Source organism: Pavona decussata, unplaced genomic scaffold, assembly GCF_977016875.1.
Source record: "Pavona decussata unplaced genomic scaffold, jaPavDecu1.1 SCAFFOLD_233, whole genome shotgun sequence".
Lineage (NCBI taxonomy): Eukaryota > Metazoa > Cnidaria > Anthozoa > Scleractinia > Agariciidae > Pavona > Pavona decussata.
In genome coordinates, this window is record NW_028145638.1 from 493,336 (window position 1) to 518,901 (window position 25,566).

The 25,566-nt window shown below is 40.4% G+C and overlaps 1 protein-coding gene across 4 annotated transcripts; it reads right to left on the reverse strand.

Annotated features, from left to right (window-relative positions):
• Window positions 1-1,792: 1,792 nt before the first annotated feature.
• Window positions 1,793-21,107, reverse strand: LOC146458213 (sodium-independent sulfate anion transporter-like). 4 transcript variants are annotated; one of them, XM_085090950.1, is made up of 4 exons: window positions 21,061-21,107; window positions 17,348-18,621; window positions 7,201-7,489; window positions 1,793-5,805 (listed from the first exon to the last, which is right to left on the reverse strand). In XM_085090950.1, exons 2-4 carry the CDS (start codon window positions 18,257-18,259, stop codon window positions 5,174-5,176), a joined length of 1,833 nt encoding a protein of 610 aa, XP_084947076.1. In that variant the 5' UTR covers window positions 18,260-18,621; window positions 21,061-21,107; the 3' UTR covers window positions 1,793-5,173. The 4 variants fall into 4 exon arrangements, with proteins under 4 accessions (XP_084947076.1, XP_084947075.1, XP_084947077.1 ...); XM_085090949.1 differs by lacking the exon at window positions 21,061-21,107 and adding an exon at window positions 19,664-19,805; XM_085090951.1 differs by lacking the exons at window positions 17,348-18,621; window positions 21,061-21,107 and adding exons at window positions 8,869-9,690; window positions 9,789-9,977.
• Between the last annotated feature and the right edge of the window lie 4,459 nt (window positions 21,108-25,566).

Sequence of the window (25,566 nt, forward strand, 5' to 3'; positions counted from 1 at the left end):
CTCGTCCTCATGCCAGCTGTTGTCTCTTAATTATGATATCGCACAGATCGTACAGTAAAGAGGAGACTAGGACGGCAACCGTGCGCATCTCTCTCATGCTTCTCCTCTTGACCATGAGAGACGACTGGGGATGAGTGAAGGTTGGTACCCGTTAGGGCGCTAGAATACAAAATGATTTCCATCAGACGTGCGGTGGTACCTTTCAGGGTATGAGCCAAAACACATGAGAGGAAGTAAAATGTCAGTCAACTGATTTTGGTACCCTTAGAGCCTGTTTACATGAGTGAACTCATGCCAGGATGACTTTCACCTCGGTGTCTGGTTATTTGTCTCTGATCCCGGGGTGAAAATTGTTAATCCCGGTCTTCAGCACTGAATGAAATTTCATCCCGGGATCAAATATCCATGTAAACACCTGACTCTTTTCTTTCCCGGGCCGAGACGACATATTTCTGAGCAGAAGAATAGACTGCATTTGAAGTAGCAGCTGAACTTAGCATGACATTTAAGCTCGCCAACAAGATGAACTTCTTTCATCTCAAAAGCGCCATGATTGTTGATACGTGCTGACCAAAAACCAAGGTAGCTTTCAACATTGATTTCATCCCGGGATCAAACTGTTTCCTTTCGTCCCAAGATGAAATCAACCAAGTAAATGAAGTCAAATTTCATCCAGGGATGACTCTCACCCCAGGTCTCGTGTAAACACAGCCTGAGGGGTAAAAAATTGTTCGAACCACGTCCACAAAACAGAATTGTGGTACCTGTTAGGGGTTCTTTTCAAAATTTCTGATGATAACCCCTGCCACTTCAATATATGGGATTCCTGATCCCCCCCCCTCCCCCCCCTTGCCTCCCGGGACCTGAGTGAAGTAAGAGGTAGTGTGGAGAAAAGCATCTTGCATACCAAGACTACAACTGCCACCCTTCTCATCAGAAGTTTCATACCCAAGATCATTGCAACTTCATGGAGGGCATGAGTTGATGAGGAAGAAATCAAGGTAGTGACAAGCAAATAATGGCTGTTGTGGAGTCTGTATGAATGGTAAGGAAGACTTCTCTGAATTTCATTCAATCCTATAGAGTAATGCAAGGGTGAAATAAGTTCAAGGTTGACCAGGAATTAGGTGAACTTTTAAGGACAGTGCCTACTGTTACTGCGCATACATTCTGCGCATCGCGAGATACTCGGGTTTCCTATGGGTGGTGCCTTCTAATACAGGAATATTTTTGCGCGGTTTAAAACTATACAGGGTAAGCAGAACTTACCAAATGCTTTTGGTGTCTCAAAAAAAATTGGGGGTAACCATGCATTTTTCAGAGATAAACTTTAAAGCTTCAATTTAGTAAAAAAATCCCATACATTGCTTTATATTTTGGCGTTTTTTAGAGATATTAATGTTTAATTATCTCTGAAAAATGCATGGTTACCCCCAATTTTCTTTTTGGATTCCAATAGCCCTTGCTAAGATCTGCTTTTCCCGCATAGTCATAAACCGCACAAAAATACTTCGGTATTAGTAGGCACCATCCTTAATGAAGTCTGAAATAGGGTGGCTGAGTAGCCCATCAGTCTGTGACAAAACACAGGATACCACAGCCTAAAATACTTGGCATACTACTTCTACCCCATCCCTGGATGTGATGCTAGTCCACTGTAAGGTTACCCTAACATTTTGTTTTACAGCATGGCTGGATGCAATGCAGAGTGTGATCTCTTTACTGGCCAGACCTTTACTAAACCTCTAAACAATGCACACCCACACACACACAAATCATTGAAGACCACTGATTTCCCACAAATATAATAACCTTTATTCACGTAGACTCTCGCTGAAACTAACCATTACAAAGAACTTGTTGCATTTACTTTCTTCAATATCACCATACCCCTCTGTTCATATTGGAAGAACACTTTAGTCCTAGCAATCTCATTTGCAAACCCTTTCACTCCAGAGGCAACCTAGATAATGCAATACGGTTTTAATTTTGGCTTCCACAGATGACTTCCCAAAGGGAAAGCGTTCAAGTGAAAGTCACTGACCAGGGCCCATCTGTTCAAAGTCTGATTAAGCTAATCCAGGATTAACGTGAACTTTGATTCGAGTTTAATTACTAATCGAAGAAGACTACTCAAAAAGATTTTGTTCCTCAGTTTTAACTTAGACTTTTCTTTAATACTATCTTAAAATTAGCTTTTAGCAACATTTTTAATGAGCAAGACGAAAACCTCGGTTAATTTTTAATTATGGATATTTAGCATTAATCGGTTTTCAGACAACTAGGCCCAGATCATTAGGTAACTTGTGGTACTCACTTTTGAGTCTGTTGATGAAATCCTAAAGAGTGACCATTCAGTTGAAAGCTGAACAGTACTTTCCTGTGGTGTTTCTTTTTATACTGTGCAATGGGATTGAGTCTGTGGTTGAAATCCCAAAGTCTAACCGTTCAAATAAAAGCTACTGAACAGTACATTCCTGACCGTGGTTTTAACTTATTGAGTTTGTGGATGAAATCCTAAATCATGAGCATTCAAATGAAAGCTACTGAACAAGAATTGGATACTTTTCTAATGAATTATTTTGTTCACTCTGAAAGTGAAAGGGTAGTGCACTAATTCTGATTCCCTGTAATCCTTTGATTCCAGTCAACTCCTGCCTTGCAGACACCTTGCTATTACAAACACCCTGTTTTTACAGACATGACTTTAAGTCCTGCTGTAAAGGAATTACTAAAAACATGCAGTTTCTGCTTTTATGGACTCTATTGTGGACACAAAATCACAGTACCGAGTGCGTCCAATAATTATGACAGGAATTGACCGTATTATTTTGTTTTGACTGCTAAGTTACATGTATCAGTCAGATGCTTTTTGCCAAGATACAGCTTTTCTTTTAATTCACTACTGAGTAGATGATCCCTAAATAAATTCCCAATATCATGAAGTAATGTATCAAAAATACACACAAGTTGCACACTAGAAATATACTATCATAGGAATGTGTATTACATTTTTACTCACAAATTCCTATAGTAAGGTCTCTCTAAATCTTTCACTCTGAGACAAACAAAGCTGGAATAGGAGAGATCCAGCCTGGGAACAAGGCGTTTGCTCCCCAGTTTATTTTATGACTACCTAGAAAAATGCTTACCAAAATTTGCTTTTCCTAGACAAGATGCTGTAGAAAAATATTCTAAGTCCCAATATTTTTTGTAAATAATAACTTAAGATTGTTTCTTTTAACCCAAATTTGTTCCCATGACATCAATAATTTAGACTTCATTCATTTAAAGTAATATATATATAGTTACTTACTGACACTAATAATAATAACAATAATAATAATAATAGGCCACTCAGATCCCAATGACACTAACACTACCTTCTAATTGCCTGTTCTGGAGTTCAAATGGAGATGGGGGGCAAGTTTTTAAATTTTCATTCAAGCAGAAATTGGAGGCCATCACAAGAAAGGTCACATTAAAATTAGTAACTTTACCAAGTTTGAGGTGCAGACTTTGTATGGATTTGGGGGACACCATCTCAGAATTAGAGACATTTGTATGGAGTTTGGGGAACCTTTGACAGGCCACAGCCTGGTTACTACCCAATGAAATATAACCAAACTCGGTAAACTTACTAATTTTTATGTGATTTTTCTGGTGATGGAGTTCATTTCTTCATTTGACGCAAATTTGAGCAATGTGAAAACTACATGTAGGGCCAAGTCCCTTTATGAACTTCGGAACGGGCAATATAATAAAATTTGTATATGGTAAAGGGAGTGATCATAGTAACTACAGAGCATGGTCATGCGATACGAAAACTACTCCACGTGCCACAACAAGGAAATATTGTAAAATTTCAAATAAAAGCCCTGGACTCAGATGCATTCAACAGACTTTCTAAGGGGCTTATAATTTTTCATGCTGGGTTACATTTTTTTGGAGTAAAGAGAATCTTGTCTCTCAAAATTGGTTGTGTTCAACAATAAAATTGGTTTCAATCACTAAGCTAGCAGCCTTGAAACAGCCTACCCTAACAATCCAAGGGTTTAAATCCAGTTGGATGGGTTATACACTGTATTTACCAAGTGTCCAAATTGCAAATATGTGAAGAACCATGAGGACTGAAACTGTGGTCCTGGCAACAGAGGACAAAAATCAATTTGGAGGGTTGCATTATCAGAGGATTTTAGTGTCTGGGATTTTGGGTGTTCCATTTGGAGGGATTATATTTGAAATTTTACAGTGAAATCTAGTTCATGACACATTTTTATGTAACACACTGGTAAGGGTATCCATCCAGTGTGTAGAATGTTGTGGGTTCAAAGTTCTACCAGAAAGGACTGGATTTTTTCCTTTGTTGTTCCATGCTCCCGTGGCAAAAAATTTCCATCCTTAATTCAAAATAAAATTATATAATAACAGCATTTAAAATCGGCAGTAGCCTCAGTTATCCATGGACCTATTGAATACAGTGGAACCTCTCCTTACGGACACCTCTACAATATGGACACCTCTCTATTACAGACAGTTCACTTGGTCCCTGAGAGACCACAATCCATATACAGCCTACTTCGTCTTCTATAAAACGGACACCTCTATAATACAGACACTTATTCCAGGCTATCCCCTTGGTGTCCGTAATAAAGAGGTTCAACTGTATTCTCATCTTTAAATATAGCATTACATTTTAAAAATAATTTTTATCGGATAACTGCATTTATTAAATTTTAGCATAGAACAATTTTTTTTCATTTTCCACATTTGCCGTTTGTTCCACCAAGCCATTCAAATATTAGTTTGAACATACCATAAAATTCAGAAAATTAGCCCATGCATCATATAAATTCAATGCACTCTTTCAGAGTCTTCTTTACAGAGAGGGCTTACTTTCAGGGCAGAGAACTTTATACTGAAGTGAATTTTGTGTTTCAAAATTGGTAGGACTTGGCAATGAAGAGAGCTTCAAACACGAATCGTTGAGCTAAGAGCCCAAAATAGCAACCTCTGATATTCAGGAATGCTTGTCATCAAAAGTGTGTAAGATTTCAAGGACTTATTTTAGACTTATTCTTTAACAGAGCTTGGGCTTACAGTCTGGATTTTACAGTATGTCGATGGTCTTCACCACCATTTTCCTGAGGATGAAGGCAAGAAAGAGAAAACCTTAACCCTGTGAAACTATTTCCAGTGAATTAATTGTGTCTATAACAACTTGTTCACCTTGGTTGATAATACCCAAGTCAATTCCAGAACGAACCATCATATCACGCACATCGTCTCTCACCCCGTGGAAGAACACTGGGATTCTCCGATTGCTCATCTCTTCAAGAACAGTAAGAAGTGCTTGAGTGACTGAAAAATCAATGCTAGTAACCACCGAGAAATCAACTACAATGCCAGGTGGTGAAGGATCTGAATTGGCTGCTGCTTGAATCTCGTTACTCACATGCTCAACCCCTGGATAATTAAGATTGCCTTCGATCTTCAACAGAATGAAATCTCCACGGCTAATTTTCACCACCTGTGGCCAAATGGAACGGTACAGAAGTATGCACAGTGCAACACCAATGCCTGTTAAAATTCCAATTTCAATATCATAGAAACAACCAAAGAACGTGACAGCCAGCGGCACCAGGTCAAGGCGTCTCACTTTCCAGATATTCGGCAGTATGTGGTACTCTATCATGGTCACTACAGATGACATAATCAGAGCAGCAAGCGAAGCCTTTGGAATGTACTTGAAGGATGGGGTAAGAACGCCAAGGGCTAAAAGAACCACTGCTCCTGTAAAAATCCCTGAAAAAAGAGAGACGAAATCAAATGGCATTAATAATCATAAATTCATATATTATTGCAAAGGGCAACTTACATGGCATGACTGTCGCATGCGACAAGCTTACAACAGGCCTACGACACAAATTATTTTGTGTAAATCAAACCTACAACTCGCTTACGACTGTCGTGTACGTGACAAAAAATGTCGTAGGATTTTAAAACATGTTTCAAAATCCTATAACAATCGTAGGTGATGAGTGATGAGAGTTGTGTGCGATGTTTTGCATGACGTGAGCAGCACGCGCTCCAGAAATCGCATGCGACAGTCGTAAGCAAAAGTTGGACAGTCTAAATCGGCCTTAAGACCAGTTACCCATCTCCTTCATGCCTAGCGGCACAAAAGGCCACACATCCAACATAGTATTAGTTATCTTTTCAAGGCAAGCCTAGGAAGTGATAACATCATGCATTTTATATAATCACCTCTTCTGTGACAGTCATTCAAAATTGGGATAGCATACCCTTGAAAAATGGAGGGAAATCACCTTAAACTGGAAACAGGACTGCCATTTCTCCCTGGTCATTCAAGGCATTTGAAGGTTTAACATTCAAAGCAGATATCACAGCAAAAGAAGCTGGTACAAAAGTCATTGGTTTGGCCTTGATTCAAACACCAGATCTTTCACCTGATAGTAGATTAACTCAAATTAAAACTGGCAGAGACCTTCTCTTAAGGTTAAAGTACCCCCCGCCACACACACAAACAGGCACTCTTCAACTTGTCACAAACATGGGACAAAGAGTCTTCGATGGGAATCTATGGAAGTGTAGTAGTCAGTGTTTCAGCCTTTCAGTTAGACTTTCGGTTGGAAGATCAGTGAAGGGTTGGTGGTTTGAGATTTAAGGTTGCTATCTGCATTGTTGTGTTGTTTTTATTTTCTCCAAATTGTCTCTCTTCATCCGACGGCCCAGCATTTTTAAATGACTGAGATAAAAACCTCGGTGAATAATTAATTAGGATTAGCATTAATCTGCTTTTGAACAACCAGGCCTGAGGTGTATAAATGGGTACCAACGACATACTACTGGGGGTAACCCTGCTGTGACTAGCATTACATTCAGTGAGGAGTAGCAATATTCTACATTGTACATTGCAGGTGCTGGTCTTATTGTCCAGAGACATTGTCAAGTTAGGAAGAAATGACATTGTTCTTGTAAAACAGTGACACGTGACCTTTTTTCTCATAGGTAGTGATGTAATAGGTGTACTTAAGATTTTTAGAATTCAAATGGGATTTCTTAGAAAAACTGCAATTTGAAATAAGCTTCATCTTCTTTGGGTCTGAAATTAAACATCCCCATTGGTGGGGCTTGATAGAGTATTTATGGGATCTGTACAATAATATATTTTTATACCTCCAGCAGGTGTGGCCACCCCACTTTGAGCATTCACAGCTGTTCTTGAGAAGCTTCCTGTCACTGGATATGACGACACAAATGAACTGACACAATTGGCGATACCAAGAGCAATCAATTCTTGACTTGCGTCAACACTGTACCGATTCTTCCGTGCAAAGGCTTTGGCAATTGCAATGCTCTCAAGGAAGCCAATAAGAGGAACCACAACCAGTCCTGGACCAAGGTCGCGGAATACTTGAGATGTCGACACCGTGCTGTTACCAACTTGAAAGCTTAGAGCAGGTGGCTATAGACAAATGCACAAAAAAGGCAATTAACATTTTATTTAAATGTGTAAAGATCATTTATATCTTTATGTTTGACACATGGATGAAAGGACAACATTTCACATCACTTGTAACTTGACTGGCAATCTTTGGTTTGGGATGGGCGTGTTCCAGAACTCGTTACCAAACTGTTATTCTTTTAGACCAAAACAAAATGATTTTTCATCAAACTGTTTGAGACTTCCCAACTGCTGACACAATTTTCAGACCAAATTTGCAAAACACATAGCAAATGGTATTAAACCATAGCTAGAATGTATAGCTAAACACTCAGATGAAACCATTCAAATAAAAGTTACAATCAATAAAAATATTTAGGTAAAAATGTTTGGCATTTTTTATCATGTGTCATCGGATACTCAAATGGTCATGTTGATGATTGAAAACAATGATTATTTGCATTCTTTTAATAACAATTTACTTCGATTTTATTATTACTACTATTATTATTATTATTAGTAGTAGTAGTAGTATTTATTATTATTATTATTATTATTATTATTATTATTATTATTATTATTATTATTATTATTATTATTAATCTGGGGAACATGTCCAAGCTAGTCTTTTATAACCAACAATGTTATATTCTTTCTCATTACTTTGCAAACTGAAAATTATGATTTCCTTCAGTTTTTGACAAAGAAATAAATTATTTGAATGGTTCAACACATACATCATGTGTGTCAATTGATTTATAATGAGAACTTTTAGTAGTTATTACAATCACAAGTCTTTTGTATGCCCTCCCAAGATCTGCCATTGCTGCTAAATAAATTATTGATTATGTCATCATAATAGTAAAATGATTTTAGAAGAAACGCGCATTTGATCATATTTGAATGGAGTCTGCACAATGGAAGCCATAAATTATTTATTTAAATTATAATAGAATATTCCTGTACATTGGTAAAGCTGTAAAATTACGTAACATTCAGTGTATGATTGGAAACATGTGAGTATCATTTGTGATGTTGCCGGGGAATTGTCACACGTTTGTAAGAATTTGTTTTTCTGTCAATCTACCAGTAAGAATGCAGCAACATTGAAATATTGCGGGGAAGACCGCAAAGTGCGGGGCCGTGCGAGGGTAAAAAAAATCATTTTCTCGAATTTTTGATTAAAATCCCTATCTCTGATATTCTTTTTCGATGAGATTCCTCTCTCTGTTTATGTTCAGAAAAAGTCGGAGCGATTGTAATCGTGTTTTTATGTAAAAACGAATCGCGGTTTTCCCGCCTTTACTTAAACTAGGAAACTTGTGAGGATGTTACGACGTGTCATTATTAAAATCAAAATATATAAACGGGAAAAATAAGGAACTCGAAAAAGTCATTACCTTTACTGGAGGTAAGCCTGGTTCTATAAGCCCTGGCAAAGTGAAAATGTCTGTATGGCCGTGCTTGTACAATACAGAAGAAATTATCCCTGATATTAATACTACAAGAGCGTTTCTGCTAATTGAAATCAACCAAACTGTCTTTTTGGCCGCTCTCAGCCACTTGGAATCGGACGAGTCCTTGCGTTTGACCCATTCTAGACGACCGATTTTTCTCAGCGCTACTAGAAATAAAATACAAATGATGCCTAAAGTTATGTCCCATTTCTTGGTTTGACCTAGATTCTTGAACGTGTAGTACACATTCTTAGCAAATTGCCGGGGGATATCCTTTAATCCGAACAGGTCTTTCAGCTGGCTGAAGGCGATGATTATAGCAGCGGACGAAGTGAAACCAGACACGATTGGAATGGAAATAAAATTTACCACGAAACCTAATCGAAGAATTCCCATTGTAAGCAGAATAATTCCGGTAAATAAAGTCAAAGCGATTGTGTACTGGGGTTGTTCGGGTTTTCCATACGCGGAAACCATCAATGACACTATCGCAGTTGGGCCAAGTGTAATATCCTTGCTTGTCCCAAATATACAGTAGAGAAAACAACCCATAAACGCAGAATACAGTCCATATTGTTGAGGAAGGCCGGCAAGCTGCGCGTAAGCCAAGCCTTGCGGGACAACCATAAGACCAACAGTTAAGCCGGCAATCAAGTCACATTGTAAAGTTCTGAGAGAATATTCCGGCAGCCAAGCGGTGATCGGGAATCGCTTCTTGACGAAACCCTTGGCCATTTTCGGGTCGCATTGCTCCATGCATTTCCCCTGTAAAGCAGAGCAACTCATATTTACAAAACGAGAACGGGTCGAAAAGAAAGGTGTGCTAAAACCTCTAGGAATTGACGCGGATTAACACACATCACCTGAATTTGGGAAAGTTTTGATTCTTGCATCTTGTTTATACGAATGATGAACAGGTCTAGAGTGCTCTCCACCAATCAACGGAGCAGAACTGATTTATTCATGATGCACGCGCTCATCGTGGAAAAATTGGAGCTGCGATGGATGAGCGGATCCTCTTACGACCTTGGGGTGTTTTCGCTTGTTGGGGCGTTGGAAATCTTGTGATAAGCGCGTTTTAACATGAATTTGGCTTGTTTGGTTACTGACTTCGTCTATTCAGATAACATAAACTTTGAACTGTACCAAATGTGCTGCATTTTGTGAATTATCAAAATTAAAATCAAATTTCTCGAATTATCATAGTTTTCATCCAAATCCTTACAATTATCAACGGTGCTATGCAACACTGCTCTTACTTCTTGTATTTTCTTGAGTTCATCTACCCTTGTTTGTGTTGCTTTGGATCAATAGTCCAAGGGTCCAGCCCAATATTCCTGCTTAAACAATTTCGTATCTCCTTTGTTACCCGCGTTACCAAAACGAGCAGTGAGACAATGTTTGCATGAATTAAAATCCAATATTTAATCAGCTAACTTTCAAAACGTGAAGGGTGAAAATAATCAGGGTGAAAACACATTTTGGAAATTGTCCGCCGTTATATTCCGAGAAGAATATTCAATTGCGTGACTTCGGTTGTGTTTTTCATTTGGCGGCAATATTCTTTCAATGGCTTTTTAAAAGGCCTCCAGCGAAAAGATTTGACTTGGTAGTGTGAGAGTGAAATGATTCGGCGTCCTCTTGATAATGGGATGTTTTTTATTTTTAAACATTACAAAAATCACCAAGCACGTGTTTTCCACACACCCAACAGCATCCAGAGTGATTTCGGCCAAAAACTACCTTTCGTTTCGTTTAATTTCTTTCCCTTTTTTGTTAAATAAAAACTGGAAACAATGGAGGGATTCTGAAAGCTGTAGGATAACAAATATATTTGTAAATGTATATTACATAATAGCAACAAATTCGTGTTTTGAGAGGGCTTTTAAAACATAGCTTGCTGTAAGTGAAATCAATTCGAAGAGGGGTCGTATCATTTTCGAAAAATGGTCGAGTTTCAATCGCCCCGGGTAGATGAAAGAATTATACTAGAGATACCGAGACAGCCAGACGAAATAATGACTCCTTGAATCTGCCCAAAGTCTGATGCTCCATTAAATTTTACAATCTAACCACATGAGAAAACTAATCGGCAATCAATCAGAATATTTTATAAATCTAAACGATTCAAACAGATCAGTCAACTGTATTAACTTTCACAAACAGGCCTTTACATGGCCATAAAACGATCTGCAAGCACATGAGACAACATTTTAAAGTGTTTTGCTTAAATGTTTCGTTTGGGTTATTCTTAACGCAAAGAAAACCGTGAAGAAACTCCCCCGCTCTTTCACGCCTTGCAACATCATCGCTTGCATTTCATTAAAATGAAAACCTCACGGAAAAACAAAACAGAGCGGTATTCAAGAGAAGAAAATAATGTGACATTTACAAATTGAACAAAAAATACGCGATTTGAAGTATTTAACAGTTCACAAACAAACGTATATATCTAATTCAGTGACCAGATGAGTTTATATCGTTTAGCGGAAGAGTTGAAGAAAAGACCTCCGCACCTGTGAAAAATCAACAATAATCAAGGTTTGTTTAACGAGAGATAAAATATTATCATCACGAACTGGCCTGCTGTGCTGTGTTGGGAAAAACTTGTCCATATAACAATATAAAATTTATACTCGCAAACAGTCCCCGAAGACGCGTTCTTTGTGATTTAAAATCTACTAAACAGACTGCCTTGAATTCGGATTATCTTTTTGCCGTAAACTTTTGCGACACCTTAATTTCGCGACTTTGAGGGGAGACAGTTTTGGAGAATGGGTTCAGTTCTAACACCAAGAAATAACGACCTTCGCGAACGACGCGAATATTTGAAGTAAAATTGCGGAAAGGCAGATAGTTTTGTTTCTGTATAAAGAACAACAACAACTTTTAATAGTGTGGAGTTGTTGACCACAACGCAATGCCATAACGTGCTAATGTATGCAAACGCACCGAATCACTTACAGAACAAGACGATGGCTTCACATTATACCACAATACCTTGCGAACTTAACTGACACAGCAGACAAAAAGAATAAAGCCATGAAAAATGCTAGGTTTGCCGTTTTTAGAACTTTCCGAATGGTTTTTTTAGGGTCTCTGGTTTTCACTCATTTTGCAGAATTGTAGTATTTGCAAGAACCCCGGGCCGGGTAAGAACTTGATCCCGTCATATGACTTTCGCGCTACCCAGTAAAGACCAAATTGCCATCACGGGCATCTTGTTGAAAAGTTGTTTCATGGTAATGTTATTTTCGCGGGATGCTTGATGTGGCCTAAGTAGTTTAACACTATCCTAGCTAATTAGCTAATAGAATAGTTTGAGTCAAAAAGATAGCGAGATGTTGTTCTGTATTCCCTTGTGTTACGCTATTTATCGCTATACTGTACCGGAAATTGCATTATGATAACTTAATGACCACATGGCCTGACTCAAGTTTTATTTTCTGGTTATGTAATATCAATAAAAGCGTAAGATTACAAGTTGTTCCAATTCACCACAAATACAGAAAGAACAACAGGCAAAAAGCTTTCCTAAAGCTTTTCCTAAATGAAAACGTTTAGTTAAAATTGACAATCAAACCCTTAATCTTTTGGTGAAGTGGATTTCCAGTAGCGTTTAAGCATCAATTCGACAAAGTGATGTGATGTGTGTTTTAGCAACAGGCAATAAGCTTTCCTAAATGAAAACTTTTAGTTAAAAATGACAATCAAACCTTTAATCTTTTTATGAAGTGGGTTTCCAGCAGCGTTTAAGCATCAATTCGACAAAGCGATGTGATGTGTGTTTTAGCTTATCAATGACCTTTCCTTCGCGCTTTTTGGATCTAAGACTGTCAAACAAAGCATGATTCCTTCGCCAGGAACTCTCCAATTTCCACTCTTTTCACTGTCGAGTACTTCTTAGAAGTTTTTCTTTCAATTAACCCCTGAAGGCAGACCATGTCTAAAAATTGGCTCGGTTTTTTGTTTTGTTTTGTTTTGTTTTTTTTTCACGGTAGCTTCAAATCTGCACATAAATTTATTCATTAAACCCTGTCCTCTCCGAGTAGGGATGCCGGTATTGTTCTGATTGTCTTCAACAAAAGCGGCCCAATGAAAATCCATTATTTGCGCCTATATCACGAGGGAGGGGACCCACTCATCCCTACCAGTGTAGATTTAAAGCTATCATGAAGAAAATAAAGAAGAAGAAAAACAAAAAGATATCCAGCTCAAAACGAAACCATGCTCTATTTTTCGAAATTGGATAATATGATCAAGGAGCAACGTTTAGGGCCTAGGCGTGGTTTAACTGACAGCTAAGAATTGACCTCAAATAATTAACTGTCAGGTGAGAAACACCGCGTGTTCTAGCCGACAGCTGAAAACGGACGCCAAATGCTAAAATTAACTGAAAGCTAAGAATTGGACTTAAAGTTAACTGCCAGCTGAGAAATTCTGCGTGCTTTTGCTGATAGCTGAGAAATAGCCGAAAATCTAACTTTTAGCGCTTCATCCGGACCCTTTTAACCCTGATTCAATTTTATAGCTAAAAGTCCTTTACCCTATGTTTTAAAACTAGAAGCACAACCCTTTCCAAACAGAAAGAAGAACAGAGGACCCATTAGAGGGATTGGGAAATTCATGTTGTACAGATGAAAAAAAATTAAAATGAAAGACCGTTGCAGTTACATGTATGTAACTTCAAAAGAAAAAGCTTAAAACAAATTCAGGGATTCGAATTCTTGACCCCTGTGATGCTGGTACAGTACTCTACCAACTGAGCTATATGAATGTCATATTTTACTTAAATCTATTCACCTTTTTAGGTGTAATGCAAATTCACAAGGGAAAGGAAACATGGCAGGGAGGAGGGAAGGGAAAAGGGGGAAGGGAGGGAGGGAGGGGGAAATGAAGGAAGGGAGGGTGGGGAGGATGAGAGGGAGGAAGGACTGAAAGAAAGGGGAGAAGGTAGGGTGGAGTGGAGGATGAGAGGGAGGGGGGAGGGGAGGATAAGAGGGAGGAAGGACTGAAGGAAAGGGGAGAAGGTAGGGTGGAGTGGAGGATGAGAGGGAGGGGGGAGGGGAGGATAAGAGGGAGGAAGGACTGAAAGAAAGGGGAGAAGGTAGAGTGGAGTGGAGGATGAGAGGGAGGGGGGAGGGGAGGATAAGAGGGAGGAAGGACTGAAGGAAAGGGGAGAAGGTAGGGTGGAGTGGAGGATGAGAGGGAGGGGGGGAGGGGAGGATAAGAGGGAGGAAGGACTGAAGAAAAGGGGAGAAGGTAGGGTGGAGTGGAGGATGAGAGGGAGGGGGGAGGGGAGGATAAGAGGGAGGAAGGACTGAAGAAAAGGGGAGAAGGTGGGGTGGAGTGGAGGATGAGAGGGAGGGGGGAGGGGAGGATAAGAGGGAAAAAAGGACTGAAAGAAAGGGGAGAAGGTAGGGTGGAGTGGAGGATGAGAGGGAGGGGGGAGGGGAGGATAAGAGGGAGGAAGGACTGAAGGAAAGGGGAGAAGGTAGGGTGGAGTGGAGGATGAGAGGGAGGGGGGAGGGGAGGATAAGAGGGAGGAAGGACTGAAAGAAAGGGGAGAAGGTAGAGTGGAGTGGAGGATGAGAGGGAGGGGGGAGGGGAGGATAAGAGGGAGGAAGGACTGAAGGAAAGGGGAGAAGGTAGGGTGGAGTGGAGGATGAGAGGGAGGGGGGGAGGGGAGGATAAGAGGGAGGAAGGACTGAAAGAAAGGGGAGAAGGTAGGGTGGAGTGGAGGATGAGAGGGAGGGGGGAGGGGAGGATAAGAGGGAGGAAGGACTGAAGAAAAGGGGAGAAGGCGGGGGGAGGGGAGGATGAGAGGTAGGGGGGAGGGGAGGATAAGAGGGAGGAAGGACTGAAAGAAAGGGGAGAAGGTAGGGTGGAGTGGAGGATGAGAGGGAGGGGGGAGGGGAGGATAAGAGGGAGGAAGGACTGAAGAAAAGGGGAGAAGGTAGGGTGGAGTGGAGGATGAGAGGGAGGGGGGAGGGGAGGATAAGAGGGAGGAAGGACTGAAGAAAAGGGGAGAAGGTGGGGTGGAGTGGAGGATGAGAGGGAGGGGGGAGGGGAGGATAAGAGGGAAAAAAGGACTGAAAGAAAGGGGAGAAGGTAGGGTGGAGTGGAGGATGAGAGGGAGGGGGGGAGGGGAGGATAAGAGGGAGGAAGGACTGAAGGAAAGGGGAGAAGGTAGGGTGGAGTGGAGGATGAGAGGGAGGGGGGAGGGGAGGATAAGAGGGAGGAAGGACTGAAGGAAAGGGGAGAAGGCAGGGGGAGGGGAGGATGAGAGGGAGGGGGGAGGGGAGGATAAGAGGGAGGAAGGACTGAAAGAAAGGGGAGAAGGTAGGGTGGAGTGGAGGATGAGAGGGAGGGGGGAGGGGAGGATAAGAGGGAGGAAGGACTGAGGGAAAGGGGGGAAGGCGGGGGGAAGGGGAGGATGAGAGGAAGGAAGGACCAAAGAAAATAAGGGGAAAGAGAGGAAGGGAGGAGGGGGGAGAGAGGGAGGGAGGAAGGGGGGAGGAGAGAGGGAGGTAGGGAAGGAGGGAATGAGCGGAGAGTGACTGATTTTTTAACAAACAATTCCTTTGAGTAATTTTCTCCCAATCTTTTCTGTTTGAAGCAAGATAGTAAAAGAAGCTTGCATGCCAAAAGTTGATATAGGTTAAAGCATCGAATCTTTGAGAAAATATGTTTCAAGCAAGTTTCATCGCTACTCCACACAACTTTTCTGCAAGTTTCTCACTTCCTGTATGTTTCACTCAGCAGACTACGCAATTCTAACAAACAGCTGCATTTGCAAACTACTGAATAATTTTACAAGTTGTGTATGTTCGAAAGGATGTTCAATTAAATTTCAAGGCAGCAAAGCAGTGATTTGCTTAGCAGCAATGACTGGCTCAGAATAGCAGTTGTCAAGGGGTTGGAGTGTGTAACTGTGCAAAGAGTGTCTGCACAAGAGGATAAGCTCAGCCCTAATAGATAAATATATTCAGGTCAGCAAGTGATTAAGCAGAGTAACATGACAGGAAATTGGTGTCATTATTGTATGACCTATCTTCACCTCTGGGGTGTCACCTTGTCATGGTGGCGAGGCTTGTGTGTCTCAGTAACCCTAAGAGCTATGCCAGCTGGGACCTTGGTCCCTGGTAGGAGGAGGAATACCAAAAAACAGCACCTGGTGCCCCAAGTCTAGAGCAAAGAATGAGTCTTAATGCGGGCCTGGAAACTAAACCTTTTAGAGTTGTATGGCTCTCAATCTAGCCATACGACCAAACTTCAAAATTTCAGGATTTGGAAAGTGGGCAAAAATAAGTATTTACAGAGAAGAACACGAAACTCTGTCAGGTAGAAATTTGGCAAATGACAAAATTGGGAAATTTTGCCTTATTTGCAAATTCCTCCAAAAATTTTCATGTTTTTTCTTTCTCTTTTGTTGTTTTCAGTGAACAGAAAAAATTTGAAGATAGATTGTATGGCTAGATTTGAAGAAATTAAATGAGAAGAAATAGTTATTGCGGCCTCTGGTGAGAGACCATGGCACATACTTGTTCCAGGAAAACCCAGGTTCCTGCGTGTATGCACTCCAGCTGGTGAGTACATGCTGCCTTTATGTTCAGGCATTTGGCGCAAAATAAGAAACAGCAACCATTAGACAGCACGTTTTTTTTTTCCAATTTTCAACCCCAAATACAATCTAGCCACCGTAAGCACACCTCTGGAACCTACCTGGAACACCAAGAAATTTTTTCCGAGAGCCACCATTTTGTTTTTGTGCTCGCGGGATTTCCTCAGCTGGCTCACGTGATTTTGCACTTGCATGATGCTTTCCCATGCCTTGGGTAGCGCGCGCGCATATCAAAGCTCGCATAGTACAATAACTGTAGTGAGCCACCTTAATTGAACTCTCTTCAGAAAAACTAACCTAGGGTGCGTTCGATTGGGAAATCCGGATTTCCCAATCGAGCGTGAAATCTGAAAACGGATTTCACCTCCGAGAAATCCGTTCTCAGGGTGAATTTCAATTAAGAAATCCAAATCCGGATTTTTTGGATTTCCCTTTTTGTCGTTCGATTGGGAAATCCAAAAAAGGATTTGCTAAACTGTTCATGTGAACAGCGTTCCCGTTCCGCGCCAATGCGTACGCATAATTAGCACGAGACAGTCCGCTGTTCACGAGAATAGTTTAGCAAATCCTTTTTCGGATTTCCCAATCGAACGACAAAAGAGGAAATCCAAAAAATCCGGATTTGGATTTCTTAATTGAAATCCACCCTGAGAACGGATTTCGCGGAGGTGAAATCCGTTTTCGGATTTCGCGTTTGATTGGGAAATCTGGATTTAGATTCTCAAAATCTAAATCCGGATTTCCCAATCGAAGGCACCCCTAGTCTTAATTTTAAAATGAAATAGTTAAAAAAAATACCTTAAATTCAGGAATTCCTGGTTTAACTTCATCTGTCAAGGTGAATGTGTCAAGCGTACCAAAAGCAGATTGCACTGCTTTCACAACAGCTACTGCTAAAAGGACTACCAAAGCATTCCGTGCTGTGGAGAGAAGCCACAAGAACTTTCTGCAGACTCGCTGCAGGGTAGAGACATGCTCGTCTTCGTGCCATTTAATACGGTTCAGCCTCTTCAAGAACAGTAACACCACAATACAACAAGATCCAAGTAATAAATCCCATGGATTTGTTTCTTCGATGTGTTTAAAAGTCCCGATAACATTTGGGATGAATTCTCTTGGTATATGTTTCAATCCTAACAGACTCTTTACTTGGCCAAAGCCAATGGTGATGGCTGCAGCTGACACAAATCCACTGATAACTGGCAGGGAGATAAATCGGACCACAAAACCCAGACGCAAAGCACCCAACAAGACCTGTGCAATACCGCAATACAAAGTCAGTGCTATGGCATGTAATGGTTCTCCCTTGGCAAAGCGATCGACCATCAGTGACATAATGGCCGTAGGACCAAGAGTGACATCTTTACTTCCCCCGAATACACAGTACACAAAACAGCCGACAAATGCTGAGTACAGCCCATATTGAGGTGGGAGATCCGCTATTGTGGCATAAGCAAGTCCTTGTGGAACGACCATCAAACCAACAGTCAAACCGGCGATGATGTCCCGCAATAGACTGCCACAGCTGTAGTTTGGGAGCCAACGAGTTATAGGAACGTACTTGTGTATACATTTTCCAGCCGCTTCTCTAGCTTTTGAGTATTTTTCAACGCCAACTGCTTTGTTATAGCTAAGTAAAGGAGAGTTTTCTGAATGCTCGCCCGTAACACTTAGAAGCTTACTGATCCCATCAGATGAAATAGCTTCCATGGATGTTGGTTTGGGTTAATCCTCCGTTACGGAATTACACAACTAGGCAAACCATTTTACAAACAACGATCTTTGAACGCGATTCATGCACGTGTCGACCAGGTCAAGCCAGCCTCCGAAGCCTGTTGCTTCCGGGCCGACGGTTTCATGAACAGATCTTTATGCAATCAAACAAGATTAGGCAAATGCAGGTACAGTAAATGTTGCCAAATCCTTGCACACGTTGCTTGGTTCCCGAAAACTCATTCAAGTCATTCGCATCTCACGGGTCGCCGGCCGGAAATCGCGCTGACACACATTTCGCGCCCAGTCCTCTTCAGAGGATGTCCAGTGAACAACACCTTTCAGTTTTGCTCAAAAAGCTGAAAGGGAAGAACATGTAGTAGATAAAGCACTATCTCCTTGATCCACTGGTCAACTCGTTTCTTAAAATAAAAGTGTCTAACTTTTGGAAGACTAAAGCAATGTTGCTGATAGTTCAGGATTCGAGTATTCACTTCTTCCACGAAAGTGTTTCACATCGGTGAAGGTTACGTACCGTATACCTTTAGAGGTGGCCCGCGTCCAAGCGATGTAGAACGTCCGGTTTAAACTATAGATACCTAAACCCCTATATCAAATTAAAGCTTATTGAGCTGGCTATCAAACTACACCAAGAATTTTGAAATAGAACGAACAGTTGAATTTTTGGCGTTTTTTTTTTCTCGAGTCAATTTTTTCACTTGAAGGGGACACTTTAAAGAGCTAGAACTCAAAATGAATTTGTTCGTTTGCCTTCAATTTTGGACACTAGCTAGTTTAACATATAAACAACAAAAGAGTGTCTGCCAATTTTTTATTTCGAAATATTTTTTCTCCGAGAGCGATTTTTGTTCGTGGTTCATGGTTCATTTATTTCACACTATTTGCATAAAATTAACATAGAAAGAAAAGTATAGTTACAACAGATGATTACAAGATAAAATAATTACAGTACAGATTATAAAATGTGTGTGGTGTTCGATCACTCCACATTTTTTAAATCCTATTTCGAAAATGTTCTGTACCTTTTCACTGCGATGGCAAAACGCAGACAGGTTTTTTTAGCGCTTTGGACGGTCCGGAGAATATCAAATAAGCAAAAAACAAAGTTCGTTTTGACTTGTAGCTTTCAGGTGATTCAGACGCGCGCCTTTAGAGGTCGTGAAAAATTCGACAATTCATTTTATTTCAAAATTCTTGGTATAGTTTGATAGCCAGCTCTATAAGCTTTAATTTGATATAGGGCTTTAGGTGTCTACAGTTTGAACCGGACGCACATTTGTAGAATGCATTTGTTGCAAAATTCGCCGTTGTCTAAACTCCGAGGTATACGGGAAGACGACTGCACTGTTTTCAATCAGTCATTCAAGCAACAGTACTCACCTAAAGGCACCCAACTGTCCGTTTCGGTGTAAAATCTGTTTAGAAAGACAAAACCTGCCCGGCTGCTCAGAAATTCGAATTTAGTCGAAGAGAAACTATTGTTTTTCTTTAGTAAAAGTCACCTCAAACTAAACTTCCGGAACGCTGACCGAAACTAACTCGTTTCGTTTTCGGAGTGGCAAATACGTCATTAACTGTGCCAAAAATAGTCAGCAAAGATTTTCGGAACGCCAACAGCACAGGGAGTAAATTTTTGTTCCCTACAATTTTCGACAATTTTGAGTTTTCAGCTGAAGAATCCAAATAGATCAAACTGAATAAGCTTACACAAATTTTTCTTTCTAAAAGTCAATAAAATGATGTGAAAAGCAGGAAATAACATTCTAAAGGGGAAGTATCACGCAAATTTGCTGTCAATTCAAAACCCCAAAACCAGTTTGTCTTTCAGCAGAAAGAAAGAAATAATTGTCAAGTAAACTTGGTATAAATTATCATTCCAATGTAATAAAGCTGTCGATTAGTGCCTCTGGTCAGAGACAGAGTAGGCCGGTATGGATTGAAACTTGAAAAATGTTAGGCTAATGTTTTTCAAGTTCTCGCATATGATTCTACCCGTAATTTTCATCATCAATTCGATAACATTATCATGCCTGATAGGAATTCTCGCATTTTTGTTTCCAAAATGCGCTAGAACAGATCACGAGTTGTTCCTTTCAAGAATTGAATTGATTTCTTTCCTCTCGTCATTCTAAAAGTATTTGGCAGCTGATTGAAAGACTTATTTTATCATTTTTAACAAACGATACCAGAGTCCCATGATACTTCGCCTTTAACTACAGTATTTTTTTTAATGTTCTTGTTATGTAATCAGGCAATAAGTAGATCCTACTTTTTATTCGGATAAACATGACACGGGGGGGGGGGGGTACTCCCCTATATAAGGTATATAGGTATGTGCCGCCCCAAAGGGTATGGTTTTTGAGCCGTTTTGGTCTGAAATAGGGTATAGATTTTGACAATTACGGTCTGAAATCGGGTCGGGTTTTTGGGGCGGGGAACATTTACGAAAGCTTACCAACATATTTTTCTTCTCAGTACGTAACTGGAACGACTAACTGATAGCGAGAAAAAGAAATAGATAAACTATGTCATTCCAGCTTACTTTTACTCCTTGCGTCAACTTCTGTTCGGCACTGATGCATAATTATCAGGTCTGAAAACGGGTATGAATTTTAGAGGTCAGGTCTGAAAACGGGTGTGGAAAATGGCATGTTTAGGTCTGAAATAGGGTCGGGATTTGAAGACCCGGGCGGCACACCCCCACCAAGAATTCCGGGGAGTACCCCCCCCCCCCGGGACATGACAGAACAAGCAGCCGTTAAGGAATGTAAGAGTACCTATTTTCGTTCGATTCCATGCAGAGCCGGATCAAGGGAATCTTCTATGAACTAGTCACCCAGCAAACTTGTGAGCGGCATCGAGCCGTTTACGCTAGCACACATCCTTCCGTCTCTTCAATTGCGGGATCAGAGATCAAACGTCCCATCGCTTTTGGGATCAGGGATCAAAATTTTGGGTAAACAAATGTGGTCAGTTATGAAAAAATATACCTCGTTACGACCCTGTCAAGTCCATTTGTCAGTTCAAGAAAGAACAGGCTTTTGCGAAGTTTTCTAAAGATAGACTCGACTCGGCTTTTACTTTTTGACAGCGGTAAATAATCAAATGTAATATTTCAAGTAGGAGAAGGTGCTAATTAGCATAGGGGCGAATTATACAGAGAGGTGTGTGCAAATCTGGAATCGCCACAAGGTAAGGTTGGCAGATCAAGAGATTGTGAAAGACCAAAACAGTCCACGACAAAGAAACGCATAAGATTAAAAAAAACTGAAAAGGTTTAAAGGTCTAGCAGACTAAGCCCCCACGAGTGTTAGGTAATTAAGTAATGAGGTGAAATAAATACATGCAATACTGATACCAGTTAAGCCAACTATTTTTCTATGCCCATGCAGTCGTATACGCCTGTGCGGGTCTGCTCACTGTAACTATAATGGAAATAATGTGATGGAATATGTTATGTAACTACATATGGAATATGAAACTATTATGTAACGCAGCAACGAAGTATCCTGATTGTGACCTTTTTTGGTCAAAATGGTGCAACAATACTTTCACTTAGTTACAAAATTATTCTAGGACACTGGGAAAGATATTAACTAAATTCTTGAAAGGAACAACTCATGATCGATAGCCTTTTCTGAGTTACTTTAACCTCACGGGAGTGCAAGCTAGGCTACTGAAGTGGAAAAATTAGTTTTCATTCAGTCATATGCAAACAAAACACCACACGTAGCCTCGCTTTCATAATGAGGTTCACAGCAACTCAGAAATGGCCTATTCTAGCACATGTTTGAAACGAAAATGAAAAACTTCCAAAGTTTAGCCTTAATTTTTTAAAATTGCAATCCATTCCGAACCAATCCATCTATGGCTGGAGACACTCATCGACAATTTTAGTACACTGGGTTAGCCGGTAATATTTTTTCCACTTATTATTGTTATTAATTTTTGTAACAAAACTGACGGATAATTTATAGGTTTCTGTTAATACAAAAATGTGTTGGGGTTTTTTGAAATGGCAAAAAAAAAAAAAAAAATCCCCAATAAGCTTGTACACAAACGCTCATGATCCATAACATCTGTCCATACGTATGCATGTGAATCATGTTTTAACCTTCCTGTCCCGATTGAACTCTCCGTCCATGGCCGGTCTCCCCAACTTTCTACTTTCCTTTGGTAGGGATCCGAGGGTAACTAAGTAGGGCCCGGTGACCATTGTTTGACTGACTGCCTACTGGATCATCGCCTTTTCATTGGTGAGACTAGCTTGCGTTTGCTTAATGACCGGCAGGCTTAGAGCTACGCCGGGTGGAACTCTGCCTTTGGGATCAGTCTGCCGTCAGTATTTTGTATTTGAAGTAATTTGCTGATCCAGGTCAACAAGTGATCCGGCACCACTCATCGGTTTGTCACTGTGGAATTGTAGATTTTATCATATTGGGAACTGTGGTCCCTGGAAGGTCTAATCTTGCTTGCTTAGTCAAGGGAAAGGAGTAAGTCCAGTGCCAACCACGCCTGAAACTAACCCAGCGTCTGTCCGCGGATACAACAACAACATCACAACAAACAATCGCCATGTGCAACCATGTCGTAGGCCTTGGAAAAGTCTAATATCAACATGTCTGTTTGATGATTGTAGTTATTGATCGGGCTAGGTGCTCGAGAGTATAAAAGAACCGAAAAGAACTTTCGCATGAACGATTCCGCCTAAACCCGCGTTGGTGCACAGCCTAGGATGTGCTCGTCCAAAAAAGCCATAATGTGCGGGTGGAATATTATCAGTATGTATTCCAGTATTTTGCAAGGAATTGTTGTAAATGACGTTTGCTGTATCTAGCCTTGATACCCTCTTGTCAGATTGCGAGGGTCCAGTCCCTGGGGACGGTGCCTGCCGATCAGAAACTATGCAATAGCTGAGGGCAGGGCCTGTCGCTAACTCGCTTTAGTTGGGTTTGTTTTCTCAAGACGTTTTTATCATAACGCCTGGCATATCAGGTATATCGCTATTCCTATGTTCTTAAAGATGGCGTGCATCCATGTCAAAGTGGTATCGCGTTCCTGATGACCGTAAGAACTCCTGTGTGAGTGCTTGGAGAGCCGTGATGGACCACAAAACACTGGCTCCTGACTGGTCCATTTCGATCATGTGGTATAAATCCTGCAATCTGTGGGTTAGGGGCTGAACCGCCCCTCTTATACTACTCTCATTTAATCATCGTGTCAGGACTGCAAACTGCAAACGGAGATACTGCAAGACACATCATCATGACAATATGTCTGCAGGAGGTCAGTAAACAGACTCGGAATTTAATAATTAATTGGTCAAGGAAGAGCCGCAGAGGTCGAAACACCGTGGGAGCTACTAGGTAAACGAAAAAGAACGATAGACTGAAAAGGTGCCTACTGTTGTTGCTGCGCAGACGTTTTGCGCATCTCGAGATACTCGGGTTTCCTATGGGTGGTGCCTACTAATACAGGGATATTTTTGCGGGGAAACCATGCATTTTTCAGAGATAAAAAAGCTTCAATATGGGAAAAAAACACAATACATTGCTTCGTATTTTACTGGTTTTTTTGAATTACTGTTGCTTAATTATCTCTGAAAAATTCGTGGCTACCACCAATTTTCTTTTTGGATTCCATGGATTCCAATAGCCCTTGCTAAAATCTGCTTTTCCCGCATAGTCATATTTATAAACTGCACAAAAATACTTCTGCATTAGGTAGGAGGCACTGTCCTCAATTGCAAGTGTTGGTGTGACTGTGGAACCGGATGCAAATGACCAGTAAATCTAATCTTTCTAAGAAAGAGCCAATCAGAATTTTACATTGTGATAGCAACCCATCAAGATTTAAACGCTCTGTCCCTTATTTGTTCATTCCTCGCGTGTCCCGTCGTGTTTCCTCGCGATCACGCGCGGAGGACAATTTTCGCGCGCACTCGTCTGATATGGTACGCTTGGTTTACTATCCCTTAGAAAAAAAAGGACTACTCCATTCTATTTTCTTGTGTCAACTTTTGGAACAACATATATCGATACCTTTTCTTTTCTTTTTCGTTTTTTTTTTAGCAGAATATCTGAATGTCTTAAATTTTTATCGAATCATGCACTTCCAATCCATCGTACCAAAAAAGATGGTGACTGGTATATTTACCCATAATTCATCATCATCATCATCATCATCATCATCATCATCATCATCATCATCATCATCATCATTTATTTGCTTTATTGAATAAAAAGAAATCATTTAGTTTACAATAATGGCGAGGAGACCTTAAGAAACCACCAGGCTTATAAGAGAGGCCACCTCAGCTGTCATTAATAAGTAGAAAATATGGTGCTGCGCAAGTGCAGCTTGATCAATTCATGATTTTATAGATAAAAACTGCAACATTTTTCCTTAAAGGTGAAAAAACTAGATGAAGAAGTAATTGATATTGGGAGAGAGTTCCAGACTTTGGACTGTAAATTGCTTAAGATTTGTGCGACAAAAATGCGATCTATAGTGGTTGGCTGTTCTGGTACCATAATTATCACTTGGATACTTGTTAGAAACATTTTCAGAAACATTGGAGGTAATAATTGATTTTGATAATAAAATATAAATTTGGCTATTTGAAATGAATTAACTTGGAAAATGTCTAAGCTACCCAATTTATCAAATAGGGGAGCAGAGTGTGCTCTATAATCTGAATCGATAATCTGAATTGACAATAGCTCGCACAACGCACAACGTTCTTAGCGTACGAAAACCCTAAAAACGCTCATAAAAACAAAGAAAAGTTCTAAAAGCTTCAAAACTGGCACACACTATGTTGTTAGTACAGGGACGAATTTCGCTAATGACTTTCTAAGTGCTCGCCATCTTTTTCCGCGCGATGATTGCAAGCTCTTTGAAGATTGTAAAATGGTCAATAATAGCAAGATAACTGAAAACAAAAACTTCGTGAAACAGTTTTAATTGGATTACATTGTCTTGTACTTGCTCTGTGTCGCAGGGCTCGCGGAGCGGGTTTTGGAGTTGTTCTTTTGAAGTAAGGAAGTCTGGCCCTTACATTTGACCAAAACAACAGGTTGACTGGTGAAGCAAAAATCAATTTTCAGCTTGTTTTCTTGTGAAAGCCAGCAGCTTGCGAAGACCCAGTTTCGTTGTTCATGCTTCCGTAAATCATAAGTGCTTCTTTGTTCGTTATGACAGCGGGATTGAATGATCCAGGATGACCGTAGCTGCATGTACATAATTCTCCGTTTCAAATATTTACGCGTAACGACGATAAG

Bases quoted from the DNA above. Each gene is read 5' to 3' on its own strand.
- LOC146458213 (XM_085090950.1), bottom strand. From the start codon at position 18,259: ATGGAAGCTATTTCATCTGATGGGATCAGTAAGCTTCTAAGTGTTACG. The intron at 7,490-17,347 runs GTATTTTTTTTA...ATTTGTCTATAG, and splicing joins CAGGAATTCCTGAATTTAAG to CCACCTGCTCTAAGCTTTCA. The intron at 5,806-7,200 runs GTATAAAAATAT...CTCTTTTTTCAG, and splicing joins GGTGGCCACACCTGCTGGAG to GGATTTTTACAGGAGCAGTG.